General features: G+C 43.1%; 1 protein-coding gene across 4 annotated transcripts in view; it reads left to right on the forward strand.

Moving 5' to 3' along the window:
• Nucleotides 1-776: 776 nt before the first annotated feature.
• LARP4 (La ribonucleoprotein 4) overlaps nucleotides 777-14,682 on the forward strand; it is a 47,496-nt gene continuing 33,590 nt past the window's right edge. Inside the window, exons 1-5 of one of the 4 annotated variants that reach the window (XM_040978977.1) lie at nucleotides 778-1,913; nucleotides 10,461-10,602; nucleotides 11,368-11,520; nucleotides 13,039-13,114; nucleotides 14,480-14,616. In XM_040978977.1, the coding sequence (XP_040834911.1) occupies nucleotides 1,884-1,913; nucleotides 10,461-10,602; nucleotides 11,368-11,520; nucleotides 13,039-13,114; nucleotides 14,480-14,616 (538 nt within the window). In that variant the 5' untranslated portion in view covers nucleotides 778-1,883. Of the gene's footprint in view, nucleotides 1,914-10,460; nucleotides 10,603-11,367; nucleotides 11,521-13,038; nucleotides 13,115-14,479; nucleotides 14,617-14,682 lie in introns of those variants that run through there. The other 3 variants (XM_040978987.1, XM_040979001.1, XM_040978994.1) reach the window with 3 other exon arrangements.

Consider the following 14,682-nt stretch of genomic DNA (forward strand, 5'->3'; position numbering starts at 1 on the left):
AAGGTGAGGACTTTAACCACTACACTATCACGCTGGGCCCTTCGTGTACTGTTGAGGAAATAGTGGGATAGAGGGATAAGCAGAACAACGGTGGCGGGAGCCCAGCCTCCTGAGCCACCTGCTGCTGGCCCCTGGGCTCTGCACGTGCTGGAAGCCTTCGGAGCAGGAACTGGGAACTGAACTCAGCACTTAGTGAGAGAGTTGACTCAGTTGCCCCAAACTGTGCATTAACTGCTTGGTCAGTCACTGACCACATGAATGGTGTCTCAGTCAGGGATTCCAGGAGTCTGCTGTGTAAACTTCTTAAGGGAGGCTCCTGTAACAGATTTATAGTGATGTTTCGTGGCAATCTATAACAGTCCTTCCTTTCCCCAAAACTAAATGCATCTTTAAAAAAAAAGATTTTTTAATTTATTTTACAAAGTCAGATATACAGAGAGGAAGAGCTTCCATCCAATGACCCAAGTGACCGCAGCGGCTGGTACTGCACCGATCCGAAGCCGGGAACCCGTAACCTCTTCCTCCAGGTCTCCCACATATGGGTGCAGGGTCAAAAGGCTTTGGGCTGTCCTCGACTGCTTTCCCAGGCCACAAGCAGGAAGCTGGATGGGAAGTGGAGCTGCCGGGATTAGAATTGGCACCCACATGGGATCCCAGTGCGTTCAAGGTGAGGACCCCAGCCACTAAGCCACGCCGCTGGGCCCAACTAAATGCATCTTATCTGGAGGTCCCCCTTATATATTTTTTAAAACAATCCACAGTCCCATCTGATTTGGGTAGTGTGAATTTGAGGATGTAATTCCATGTTTTCCTCTAGAGGACCAGCAGTGATAGCTTTATCCTCCAGCGTGGAAGATGAATAGATCCTGTTTTTTGTTCGTTTCCCAGGCAACTTGGAGAGCCTGGAGAAAGTGCCCTAAAATGGGCGTGTTGCTCTGCTATTAATGAACAATAATTACTATATTCCAGGGGCTCATTAACATACGAACTCTTTGGCCTTATCCCTGAACTTCTGAATCAGAGTCTGCACTTTATTAAGATTCTTATACATGTGGGAGTTTAAGAAACATTAATTTAGCCTGTGTTCAATTAATTCATTTATTCATGAAATTCTGTTATTAATCTGTGTACTGTTCAAGGTACTAGAGAACAGTGACCCATAGCCAAGCTCACGGCCATTGCACTGAGTACAGACCACATAATTTGAGATTAGAATTTGTGCTTTGTGGTGGAGGTGAATTTTACTACCATGAATGTTATCGTTAACTAGAAATTAGCTGTACCTTGACCCTAGAATAGAAATCATTGCATATTTGAACTGACTTCTGCCCTGGGGACCATAGTTCTTAGCTGTCTGTGTCCGTTTCTACTGGGTTGGTAACCATTCCTGGCGAAACAGACCAGAAACCCTCAGGCTTGGCTATGAGATGATGCTCCTTATTGGCATATAGTGGACGGCTTGGAGTCCATTACAAGAGCGTGGACGTGCCAGACCAGCTGTGCTGCGTCCTATAACCCTGATCATGAAAGTTAACTTTTTCCTGACCTGTAAAATATGAATGATGATAGCTTTAAAATAACCAAGGTTATTATAAAGATGAGCTGAGTGTTCCCTAAATATTATTATCCTGCTTCAGAATGAGTAAGGAATTCTCACTCTAGATTTCATCTTTACACGAGACCTGAAGCAGTTCCTGGTAAGGCTCTCAGGTTACTAACCTAAGTTAGTAACTTTGCTTTTCTCAAGTACTTGTGATGTAGTGACTCTCAGTAGTAGAGATGTAAGAATTTGAATCTGGATGACTGATCTGCCATGGGGCAAATAAATTTAACCAATTTATACATGTTATTTCTGTTTTACAGCGTTTATAGGGTTAAATGGCATGGGATTTCTGTTATCTGATAGTAAATCGGTAAGTAAAACAAGAAAGTTCTGTATGTCCAAAGAGATGATTTCACCATATTTCTGGTGATTCTTTCTAATTCTTAGTTCAGTTTTCTTGAAACTACTGTTTCCTATGACAGTTTATAGTAGTTTGACAAGATATTAATGGCTCCTCCCATTTTTTAAAAAGATTTATTTGTATTTGTATGTCAGAGTTACAGAGATGGGGAGAAACTGAGAAAGAGCCCCTGTGTCTGCTGGTTCAGCCCCTAGAATGGCCACAGCAGCTGGGCTTCTCCAGGTCTCACTCGAGTGGCAGGGGCCCAAATATTTGGGTCATCCTCTGCTCCCTTTCCCATGCCGTTAGCAGGGAACTGGATTGGAAATGGAGTGAATGAACCAGTGCCCAAATAGGCTGCCACTGTCAGACTTGGTGGCTTCGTTTGCTAAGCTACAACAACATCCCTCAGTTTTTCTTTACTCAAAAAGTGTTCTGAAAAAAACACTTGCATAGAAATCCTTGAGGCTAAAATTCACTACATAGTAGGTCTAAGTGTGAACATGTTAGGGTTTTGCCATTAGTATTGACACATTGTATTCCAAATGTTACACCAGTTTTTACAAAAATATTTATTTTATTTTCGTCTTATCGGAGAGTCAGACAGGAACTTTGTACCCACTGCTTCAATCCGTGTTAAGTCCACAGGCCTGGAACTCCTGCTTGGATGTAGGGACCCAAGTCTGCTGCCTGCTAAGGGTGTGAATGAGCAGAAAGCTGGAACGAGAAGCAAAGCCCAGGCCTGAACCAGACAGTGCTAGCCACTCTGCCAAATAGCCACTGCTCACTCTCATTAAAGTAAATCTGAAAAGTAAATTTCTGAGACAAAAACGGTGTACATTTAATGCTTTTGATTGAACGTTGCCAGTCCTTCAAAAAAGTGACATGTTTATAGTGGTGAGCTGATTAGTTCTTAAACCTGTCACAAAGGTGTTAAGTCTGGGCAGTTCTTAGGCAAAAATGTTATTTTGTAATTAATTATTCCTGCCTGTCCCTCCCTTTTTTTGAGCCCGTCAAAAGTCCAGAAGAACCTGGAGCTCTCTGGGTCTCCCACATGGGTGGCAGGGCCCAGGCTCTGGGACCATCTTCCACGGCTTTCCCAGGGCATTAGCAGAGAGCCAGATTGGAGCAGCCAGGATTCAAACTGGTACCCTCACATCCTAAGTGTTGGGATGCCAGCACTTAACTTACTATGCTTTTTTATGGTTTATTTATGTATTTTTAAGGCAGATTTGAGAGAGGGAGAGACCTTTCATCTGCCTGTTTGCTCCCTCGATGGCTGCAACTGCTGCATCTGTGCAGGTTGAAGCCAGGAGCCCGGAGCTTCTTCCAGGTCTCCCATCTGGGTGCAGGGACCCAAGCACTTGCCATCTTCGACTACATTCACAGGCACATTAGCAGAGAGCTGAATTGAAAATGAAGCATTCAGAATTCAAACCAACATGGTAGGCAGCAGCTTTACCTCCTGTGCCACATGGCCAGCCGCTTTTCATATTTTCTGTTTGCAAATATCTTAGTAATTTGGAATTATGTTGTTAATATGTGGCGGTGTGAAATTTCTAGGTTTTTCAGTGTTTTTATATACACACATATTTATGTACAATAATTTTATGTGTTAACATAGATTATAAAGTGGATCTGATATTGTGGTAACTCTGGCATTCTGTGTGGGAGGGCTGGTTTGAATCCCAGCTGCTCTGCTTCCAGTCCATCCCTCTGCTGGCTGCCTAGGAAAGCAGTGAAAGATGGCTCACATACCTGGGCTCCAGGATTTGGCCTGGTCCAGCCCTGGCTGTTGTCATATGGGGAGTGAACCCCTAGCTGAAGATCTTTCTTTGGAATACTTTCCCCATATTTACATCCTAAGATAACTTGCAAGACCCCCAGTGGGTGCCCGCAGACCTGAGTAAGACCAGTTTATGTTGTGCTTTTCCTATTTAAACATTCCTATGATAGAGTTCTATTAATGAAGAAGACATTGTGACAGAGTGGCAAGAATAACAAAATGAAGCAATTGTAGCACTGTACTGTAGCGAGATGAGGTTAAGCTCACAGTATCTTAGTATTATAGATGTTAGCATCCTTAAGAATTTTTATCTTGAGAGCTTCCAGTTTTCCTATCCTAAGTATTTTACGTCTTCTTGGCATCTGAATGGGTTGCATCACTTCTCTAGCACGTTGGGGTCAGTCTGAAACACACACTGATCGCAGATGGGCTGAAGCCCCAGGCTGCAGTTGAATGCGGGGTAAAGGCATGATTCACTTCTGTGTGAGTAGCACCTTATGCTTATAATTTGAAAATAGTAAGTTGCCCATTTCTGTATGATTTTCTTAATATTTTCAGACTGCACTTGACAATGAGTGTTAGAAGTTGCCAAAAACTAAATTATAAATGACTGGGGGAGGAACTATTGTAGGATATATAGTCCTGTTTCGTTTGTTTGTTGTTTTGAAGTTTTATTTCAAGTTGAAAGCTAAGGGTCAGTCTACTCTCCGAATACTTGAAACAGCCAGGCTTGGAGTCAGGAGCTGGGAACCCAATCCAGGTCTCATATGGTTGACGAAGACCCAGCTACTGCATAGTGGATGCTTCAAAGATTTGGGACCTCCCAATTGTTGATTCTTTGCCTGCATTTACAAAAATGCCTGTATGTGTGATGGCCCAGTGGCTAAATCCTTGTCTGGCATGTACTGGGATCCCACATGGGCACGGGTTTGTATCCCTGCTGCTCTACTTTCCATCCAGCTCCCTGTTTATGTCCTGGGAAAGCAGTAGAAGACAGCCCCAGAGCCTTGAAACCCTGCCCCCATGTGGGAAACCCAGAATAACCTTCTAGCTTCCAATCAGTGCAGTTCCAGCCCTTGCAGCCACCTGGAGAGTGAACCAGAATATGGAAGATCTTTCTGTCTCTCCTTCTCTGTGTAAAATCTTTAAAAAGAGGAAAGAACCACCCAAATCAAATCCATTCAGTATATATACTAGTTGCAACTCAGTCCTGTTGTATCTTGATGGATGCAGGCTTGTAACCACTGCTTAAACATGCCTAGAAATGACTTCTTCGTGATGAATTATGTAGATGCTGGCATCCCACGTGAGCGCTTGTTTGTGTCCCAGCTGCTCTGTTTCTGAGCCAGCTCCCTTCTAGTGGACTGAGAAAGGTTGCACAAGATGACTTAAGTACTTGGGCCTCTGCATCGGTATTAGGAACTCTAGATTAAACTCCTGACTTCAACCTGGCCCATTCCTAGCCGCTGTGGCCGTTTGGGAATGATCCAGCAGCAGATGCAGAGTATCTGCCTTGTTTTCTGTCCTTCATTCTGTAACCCTTTCAGATACATAAATTAAATCTTTTTTAAAAATTGAGGCCAGCCTTGTGGTACGGCAGGTTTCATGTTTCTTTCAGGCATACAACATTTCCATTTTACATTCAGTAGTACATTATTCCGGGTAGGTAGTTATCCAAGGCAGACATCTAGCAAAAGGAAAACAAGTTATTTCAATACCCATTTAAACGTAAAATCCCTACAAATATGAGGAGATGCTGAACGAGTGACTAAGAACAAACAAATACAGATTAAAGAAAAGAACATAAGGAACATTAGGAAATAATATTTTTAAAAAGGAGTTAGCAACATACTGAACCAGTTGAGCAGTATCTGTTTGTTGCTGTTGTTCATTCAAAGAGTGAAAAGAGCTAGAACTGTTCCTTCACGCTGTTTGGTCCCCCAGATGACTGCAACAGTGTGTCTGGGTCGGGCCAAGGCCAGAAGCCAAAAACTCAACTGTTCTCCATATTCTCCAAATGGGTGGCCAGGGCTCAAGCATTCTGGCCATCTTGTGCCACCCCCTGGGTACTTCTGCAGGAGCGGGCGTTGAGGTCAGCTTTCTGGGGTAGGATGCCTTAACGTGCTTGCCCCGATGTCTCGGAGACAACAAGAATTAATAGACTGGGGCCCGGCGCAGTGGCGCAAGTGGTTAAGGTCCTCGCCTTGCACGCCCGGGATCCCATATGGGCACCGGTTCTAATCCTGGCAGCCCCACTTCCCACCCAGCTCCCTGCCTGTGGGAAAGCAGTCGAGGACGGCCCAAAGCTTTGGGACCCTGCACCCGCATGGGAGACCCAGAAGAGGCTCCTGGCTTCGGATCGGCATAGCATCGGCCCGCTGCGCTCACTTGGGGAGTGAATCATCGGATGGAAGATCTTCCTCTCTGCCTCTCCTCTCTGTATATCCGCCTTTCCAATAAAAATAAAATAAATCTTAAAAAAAAAATTAATAGACTGGAAGAAGGATATTAAGAAATTACTTTTAGACTAATAAATGGAAAGGGAAGTTGATAGGTGGAACATAGTAGATGAGAGATATTTTACTGAGCTTCCAAAAGGAAATAATAGAACAGTTAAGATAGAAAGGCAATAATTGAGGAGAAAAAGGCTGGAAATTTTAAAAATTCATGGCAAGAGTTTATCACGGAACCCAGTGAACTAATTATTACAAAACTGCAAAAATTGTTTTGATAAAGGCAGAATAACCAGAGAGAAAAGATACATCGAAAATGGCAGCCAAGGCGCTGCTATTGAGGCATAGTGACTAAAACCTCCTCTTGCAATGCCATCATCCCACAGGGGCGCCACTTCATCTCCCGCCTGCTCCACTTTGAGTCCAGCTGTCTGCTCATGGTCTGGGGAAAGCAGCAGAAGATGGTCCAAGTACTTGGGCCCCTGCCATCCTTGCAGGAGATCTGGAGAAACGCCTGTATCTTGGTTTCCATCAGGCCTACCAGCAGTTGCAACCATCTGGGGAGTGAACCAGCAATTGGAAGATGTATTCTTTCTTTCTCTCTCTCTAAAACACATACACATGATCTTTTAAAAAATGGCAGCAAAACTGATAGCTCAGCTTTTTGCTTTTTTTTCTTTTAACTTTTGAGAGAGGCACAAAAGGAGATTCAGTCCACATTTTCACTTCTCAAATGCCTGCCAACGCCACCGCTGGACAAGGCTGACACCAGAAATTCAGTCCAGGCTTTCCATGTGAGTGGCGGGACCCTAGTTACAGGAGCCAGTGCCACCACCTTTCAGTGTCTACAATGACAGGACACTGGAATAACAGACCAATGCCAGAAGTTCAGCCTGGGCACTGCATGTGGGATACAGGCTTCTCAGCACCAAGTAAAACATTTTCTCCTGAGAGTTTTCTTTTCTAGCATAGTACAAACCAGAAAGTAATGGAGTATCTTGTAATACGTTCTAAAGGGCATGTGTGCCTGCTGAGAATGATGTGGAAATGGGTACCAGCATTGTGATACCAGGATCCCATATGGGCATCGGTTCAACTCCTGGCCACTGCACTTCTGACCCAGCTCCCAGCTAGCTGAAGGTTCCTACAAAAGCAGTGGACGATGGCCTAAGTGCTTACACCCTCGCCGGCCACATGGAAACCTGGAGGAAGCTGCTGGCTGGGGCCTAACCCTTTAGTTGTGGACATTTGGGGAGTGAACCTGTAGGTGAAAGATCTCTTGCTTTCTCTTGCCTGTGTCACTACATGTCAAATAAGACATAAAGGAGTGTTTACAGAGAGAGATGGGAGTGACAGAAAGATTATCTATTAATTCACTTCCTAGATAGGCAGAGCTGGACAGATGTGAAACCGGGAGCCTGGAGCTGCTTCTGCATTTTCCCCATGGGTTCGGGAACCCCGAGCAATTAGGCCGTTCTACACTGCTTTCTCGGGTACAGGGAGCTGGGTCAGTAGTGGAGCCACCAGGACTCAAGGAGCATGCATTTTGTGATGATGGCACTATAGGTAGCAGCTTTATTGGTGGTGTCATAGTGCCAGCCCCCAGAGTAAATAAATCTTAAAAAATTGGGGAGCTGGCATGGTAACCTAGTGGCTAAAGACCTGGATCCCATATTGGTGCTGAATTGTGTCCCTGTGGCCCCACTTCCCACCCAGCTCCCTGCTTGTGGCCTGGGAAAGCAGTCGAGGACGGCCCAAAGCCTTGGGACCCTGCACCTGCGTGTGGGAGACCTGGAGGAGGTTCTTGGCTCATGGCTTCTGGATCAGTGCAGCTCCATTCGTTGTGGCCACTTGGTGGCCTCAGTCACAGTGGTACTGTCAGCCTGCATTGCAAGTTTTGAGTTAGGGGTACTTCCTACAGGCTGTAGGGCCTCTGTATTATGATTTTTCCAGGTACAGATCTTACTCCTTAAATTTTCAATATTGTACTCTTTGACTGTACTTACCAAGATTCAAAAGTTTGAGAGTAGTCTGAGAGTTGCACCTTACTGTTAGTTCTCCAGGATGGGGCTTATCTGATCCTCTAAGACTAGAGGATAGAATGAGGATGAAAATGTTAATGTAGGTTTTCTCTATTGAAAGTACTTGGTGTCAGACTAAATAATTGTACACAAGGCAAGAGAGCTGAGCTGTCACAAAATCCTCATAGTTCTGTTGCAGTATCATTCGGAAACATTTGGCTTAGTGGTTAAAATAGCGTGTCTTCTTTCTGAGTGACTCGGCGTGGTTTTCGGTGTTAGCTTCTCAGAGTCCGGCTGCTGGCTGATGGCAGTCTCTTGGAGGTGGCGAGTGATAGTTTCAAGTGTTGAGGTCCTTGCCACCGTTTCGGAAGACATGGATTGAATGCCTGCCCCTGTCTTCGATCTCCCGGGTCTGTGTCTGCAGGCATTTGGGGAATGAAAAAGCCAGCCAGTAGGAACTGTTTTCCTTTCTGTCCAAGTCTCTTAAATTAAAAAAAAAAATTTTGTAAAGAGGGGCTCAGCTAACTAATCTTCAGTTTCCTAGTGTCAGCCTCCCATGTGAGCCCTCGTTCCTGTCTCATTCTTTTCCACTTCCCATCCAGGGCTTGCTTCAGTAGCACATATACTAAAGTTGGAACGCCCCCCCATCCAGCTCCCTCCCTGTGGCCTGGGAAAGCAGTGGAGGACGGCCCAAAACCTTGGGACCCTGCACCCGTGGGAGACCTGGAAGGGACTCCTAGTTCCTGACTTGAGATGAGCTGGGTTGCAGCCATTTCAGCCCCTTGAGGAGTGAACCAGCACATGGAAAATCATTCTCTGTTTCTCCTCCTGTGTGCAAATCTTCCTTTTCATTAAAAAAAATAAATAAAATCTTTAAAGATAAATAATAAAAGGAATTCACACTGTAACAGAATTCACATAACAAGATCGTTAATCACTCAGCTCAGTGATTCACCAAAAGCAGAGTGCTGTTCTGTTCCAGACAAGAGATGAATGATCTGTGGAGAACTTTATAAACAGTGATAAAAATGACCAAGAAAAACATGCTCTTTGTCATACACCTAGAAATTCTAAACATTGTTAGCATTTCAAGGTTCAACCTTTGCTCCCAAAATAGAAATGGACCTCGACCTGGAAAAGAGGATTGGGTCGATTCCTTTTTCCCAGATTGTGTTTAAAAATGTTTCTTTCTGGTTTGTGAAAGGAAGTAATGAAAAAAGAAACATGGGAAGCAATAGAATGTAATTAAAGAATATAATTTCATTGGTTCATAAATATACGATGTTAACGTGCATAGTGTGGAAACTGATTCAAAGAAACTTGAGGTGAAGAATACAGGGGGATCTTGTGAGACGTCATTGCCTTCTGGAAGCTGCAGCTGAGAGCAGCAGCCCAGGTCGGAGTCTGTCCACCCTGTGCCTGTGCCTGGTGCCTTCCCAGCTCGGAGAGTACCTACGGGCCTCAAGAATCCTACTCCAATTTGTGTCAGTTCTTTTTCATGAAAGCGGAATTTCTGATACCACCAGATCATAAGCTTAATTTTTTCCCTGCCCTTTGGACCTATCCTTAGGAACCTGTCATCTAGAATAGGGGCCTACCACTGAGGAAACATAAGTCACTTTTTGGAAAAAGATGAAATGTTCACAGAATCTTACTGTCTGTGAGAAGGTGCAGGTCCTGTTGGTTTGGGTGAGGTGAAAGGAACATTGGTGGATCTCTCCACTTTTTCATACTCGCACCAGCATGCCTCCACCTCGCATCCTAACCCTCACGCTGTGATTCCATCATCTGTGGAGATCAGTTCAGATGTCAGTGCTTTGGAGCAATAGTTAGGTTACACACCTGAGAAGGAAAGGGGCGCTCCAGTGTCAGGCAGGTCACTGAGCTTTTTACTTGGGATCAGATTTTCAGTGATATAGTTGTTCAAGTGTTTTTGTCACAGCTTAATGAGTAAAATGATGGCATACTCTGGGAAATTATGCTGTAGACAACTGAAAAGCTTGCTATAAATACAGAAGCACTTGTGCCTCAAAGATTTGTGAATAGTGTTTACATTTGCATGTGGGCTGGGATAGGGCAGTGTTTCCACTTAAAAGTAGTTTGTAGGGGTTTACATTATTAACTGATCTCATTTTATTTAATATCAACGGAGGAAAAGTTTTTCACATTTAAGTAATGGAGAAGTCCTATGTAAATTCACAATTGAATTCTTTTAACGCACCTTTGAATTTTACAAATAGAACCTTTGGTTATTTAGCAGGTAACGTCTAAAGGAACTGGTTTAAATCCTAATGCCAAAGTATGGCAAGAAATTCCTCCTGGGAATCCTGATGCCACACCTCATGGAGCTGAGAGCTCTTGGCCGGATCCAGCAGCCACCTCAGGGTCCTCTCCTGAAGGTAGGTGCTAAATGTTCCTCAGCAAAATCACATTTTGTTTAAATCTGTGGGCAAGTCAGTTTGTAGAACATTGTAGACTAAATACATTTATAAGTGTTCAGTGTACAGCTTGTGTATGATCCTCTCACATCTAACCTAAATAGGTTGTCACTAATTCCAAGTAGTAGTTGCATCTTTAAGCCTAACTTCCAACCCATTTATAATTTAGTTTTTCTCTGAAATCAATGGCTTTGCTGTTTGTTTACTCTTTGACCTTGGTCAAATGATGTGGCTTGACTGTACTATTTATTTTGTCTGGAAAGCAAAAACAGTTACCCATGACAGGAGTGCGGAAATTGCCAAGGGCCATTTGTGTTTTTATGACATGTCTGACCATAGAAAACTAGCAATTTGAATCTTAGCTTACTGCAGATTTGTTGTTGTGAATCCCTTCTGCAATTGCCCGACTTTCGGTGACCCACAAGCTACACATTCCCAGGCTCCATCCTGTAACGTAGGACTTTCTGACAATTAAATGAGTCAAGTTCATGGAAAAATGTGACAACACAGATAGTACTATATGAAATTTTAGTTCCTGCTATTCATTTTGTCCATAATGATCAAAACTGTTTTCTTAGGGGAAATGGCATTTAAAGCTCCATAGATATTTTTCCAATTGGTAGAATTCCTAGAAATGTTGTCAGAGGAGACATACAATGCCAAGAGTTTCTGAAACTATGATTTAAAGAATTTCTGAATACATCAAGTATTTTGTCTCTAATACAGGAAATACAGAGCTTTCAGAAGATATGTGTAAGGAATATGAAGTAATGTATTCATCTTGTGAAAACACAAGAAATTCTGCAGGCGTTGAAGAGTCCACAGATGGAATAATTTTAGGACCAGAAGATCTGAGTTACCAAATATATGATGTTTCTGGTAAACTTTATAATTCATTGATAAAAGGAGGGCTCAGTATCCTAACCTCTACCCACTCCCCAGCCCTCAATCCACTGTCCTTGTCTCTTTTTGTTTTGTTTTTTGTTTTAAAGCTTATTGGAAAGTCAGATATACAGAGAGGAAGATCTTCCGTCCACTGGTTAACTCCCCAAACAGCCGCAGGAGTCTCTCCCGGGTCTCCCACGGGATGCAGGGTCCCAAGGTCTTGGGCTGTCTTCCACTGCTTTCCCAGGCGAGGAGTAGGGAGCTACATGGAATCGCAGCGCATTCAAGGCCAGGACTTTAGCCACTAGGCTATTGTGCCAGGCCCCAATCATTCTTAATGAAGTTTACATTTATCACTTTGATTCTTGGGTAGCAATATATGTTAGTAATTAACATCTTAAGAGCTATTATTTAGCTTCATACATGTCTAGCTACCTACATGTTTATAGGAAATATAGCCTCTGTTAGTAGCACTTTTTAAGAAAGGATACATTGACATATTCATTCTAATATGTGATGAAACTGTCTAATGGGAGTGATGGATTTCCTAGTTTTGTACTCTGGGAAAAGGGACTCATGTTTTGCCTTTAAACATTGGAAAGCATAGAAGGCTCCTTGAGTTCATTTGTGCGTCTGGGTCTTTGCTTTAAGTAAGCCTAGGAAGGTCGAGTGTTCTAAAATGAAAGAAGCAGAACAGGAGTATTGGAGAAGTTTAGAGACTGACTAGCATTAGATTTATGCCAAGAGATGAGCATTATATGCATATCATTTGGTTTAGCTAGTTCCTGTTTTCAAAGTTTTTTAAAAGATTTTTATTATTATTATTATTTTAAGATTTTATATATATATATATTTTTTTTTTATTGGAAAGGCGGATATACAGAGAGGAGAGAGAGAGGAAGATCTTCCGTCCAATGACTCACTCCCCAAGTGAGCGCAATGGCCGATGCTATGCCGATCCAAAGCCAGGAGCCTCCTCCGGGTCTCCCACGCGGGTGCAGGGTCCCAAAGCTTTGGGCCGTCCTCGACTGCCTTCCCGAGTCACAGGCAGGGAGCTGGAAGGGAAGCGGGGCTGCCAGGATAAAACCGGCGCCCATATGGGATCCCAGGCGTGCAAGGCGAGGACCTTAACCACTTGCGCCACCGCGCCGGGCCCCTGTTTTCAAATTTATGTTATTGCTGCTTTGACTGTTTGACTGCCGTGAAAGGAATTAGGTGTTAATCACATTTATAAGTGTTCCAGGCAGGGTTTTACTACATGGTAGCCAGCTACTTCTGTGATGAATGGTACTTTGTGAGTATGAACGATTCTTGATATGAAGCTGTTTTATAAAAATGCTAATTTTTTATAGAAATTAGAAGTTGAGTTCTTTGCTATAGAAATTATTGTGGCTATGTGTTGGTGGTAGATCTTCCATTGTAAGTGCTTTGTAGTGTATGACCACAGTGTGTGACGTTTACTGCCTGTGGTGATATGGTACTAACTCCTCCTTTCTTCTTTTCCACCATCAGACGAAAGCAATTCAGGAATGTCCACAGAAGATCTAAAAGAATGTCTGAGGAAACAGTTAGAATTCTGTTTTTCACGGTATCTAATCAGTTTTCTTATTGATGGTCCTTCATTTTTGAGTTGTTATTATAAGAGATGTAAAATACCCATGGAACAGTGGAAGAGTTCAGTGATTATCATTTCCTTTCAGTGATGTCTTTTGGTGTCATTTAATGTGTCTGAGCTAGAGTTAGAGTGTACTGCACTAGTGAGTGTGCCAAGATGGTGTTCTTACTATAGAGATCGCAAACGTTCAGTGAGATGATTTTCCTTTGAACAGATGCAGACTTAGATTTTTGGGGGGGTTTTTTTGGTTTTAATTTTTATTCTCTTTCAATATTGCTTACACAATTGAGAGGGATGCCTGCCCATGGGGGCCCCTGACTAGGGACACCAAGGAAGGTGGGTGGGCCGCCCTCTGTGTCCATAGGGAAGCAGGGGGAGGGTTCCACACCTTTCTTGTTTGATGAAGCCTTAGAGACCATCAGCTGAGGGAAAGTATTTGGAGTATTTCGATAGTCCTCAATCCGCTGGTTTGGTTTACCAGAGCTGAGCCCATCTGAAGTCAAGAGTAACTTCTGGTCTCCCATGTGGGCACCTGGACCCAAGGCCTTGGGCCACGCTTTGCTGCCTTCCTGGGTCATAAACAAGGAGTGGGATCAGAAGTGGAGAAACCAGGGCACAAACTGGCGCCCGTGTGGGATGCCCTCACTGCTGGGGAGAACTTAGCCTACACACCATGCTGCAAGCCTACTCTGCCAGGCACTAGGGTGCTGAAACACAGTACTGAAAAACAAAGATTAAATATAGTACTTACATTTAATCTGAGAAATACAAAATCAAATTAAAAGAAGTAATTTACAAGTAATGTCATGGAAGAAAATTCAGTAGTAGATTATGTGCATCGGCAGCGGTTTCAGGAGTGACAGGGCAATTACAATCTTAAATAAAGTGATCATGGCAATCTCCTTGAGTTTTTAAGGTTTGTGAGAATGTCATCTGCCTGCTGCCTTATTCCCCCAGAAGTCAAGTGTGTATAACAGTGTACACTTTGCTATATATGTAGGTACAATAAAAACTTCTCCATGACCCAACTAAAAATGAAACTGCTTTCTCATGCATATTCTCACAGCAATGATAAAATGTTTCAGCATGCTGTTTACGCTTCTCTCCATATCAATAACATTACATAAAATCTTAAAATCCACAGCTAATGAGGCAGAAATGTTTTGAGATCAGAAGCTTTTTCAAAGAGTTGTCATTGATTAATATTACAGTAGCGCCTTTCAGGTTGAACTCTTAGGAGTTCATGTGTTATTTCTGATAGCGTGATAACAATGAATGACACCTTTTTGCTTGAAGCATTGCTTGTCTTATCTGACATGCTTTTGTCTTTCCTTCTAGAGAGAATCTGTCCAAGGATCTTTACTTGATGTCTCAAATGGATAGTGATCAATTTGTTCCAATTTGGACTGTTGCCAACATGGAAGAAATAAAAAAGCTGACCACAGATCCTGATCTAATTCTTGAAGTTTTGAGATGTATGTAAAACATGCCTTTCAGTGTGCTTGTAGGCTTTGTTTGTTTGTTTGTTTGTTTTTTGACAT

This window comes from Ochotona curzoniae, unplaced genomic scaffold (assembly GCF_017591425.1).
Source record: "Ochotona curzoniae isolate NIBS_2020 unplaced genomic scaffold, NIBS_Ocur_1.0 contig_1014, whole genome shotgun sequence".
NCBI classification, from domain to species: domain Eukaryota; kingdom Metazoa; phylum Chordata; class Mammalia; order Lagomorpha; family Ochotonidae; genus Ochotona; species Ochotona curzoniae.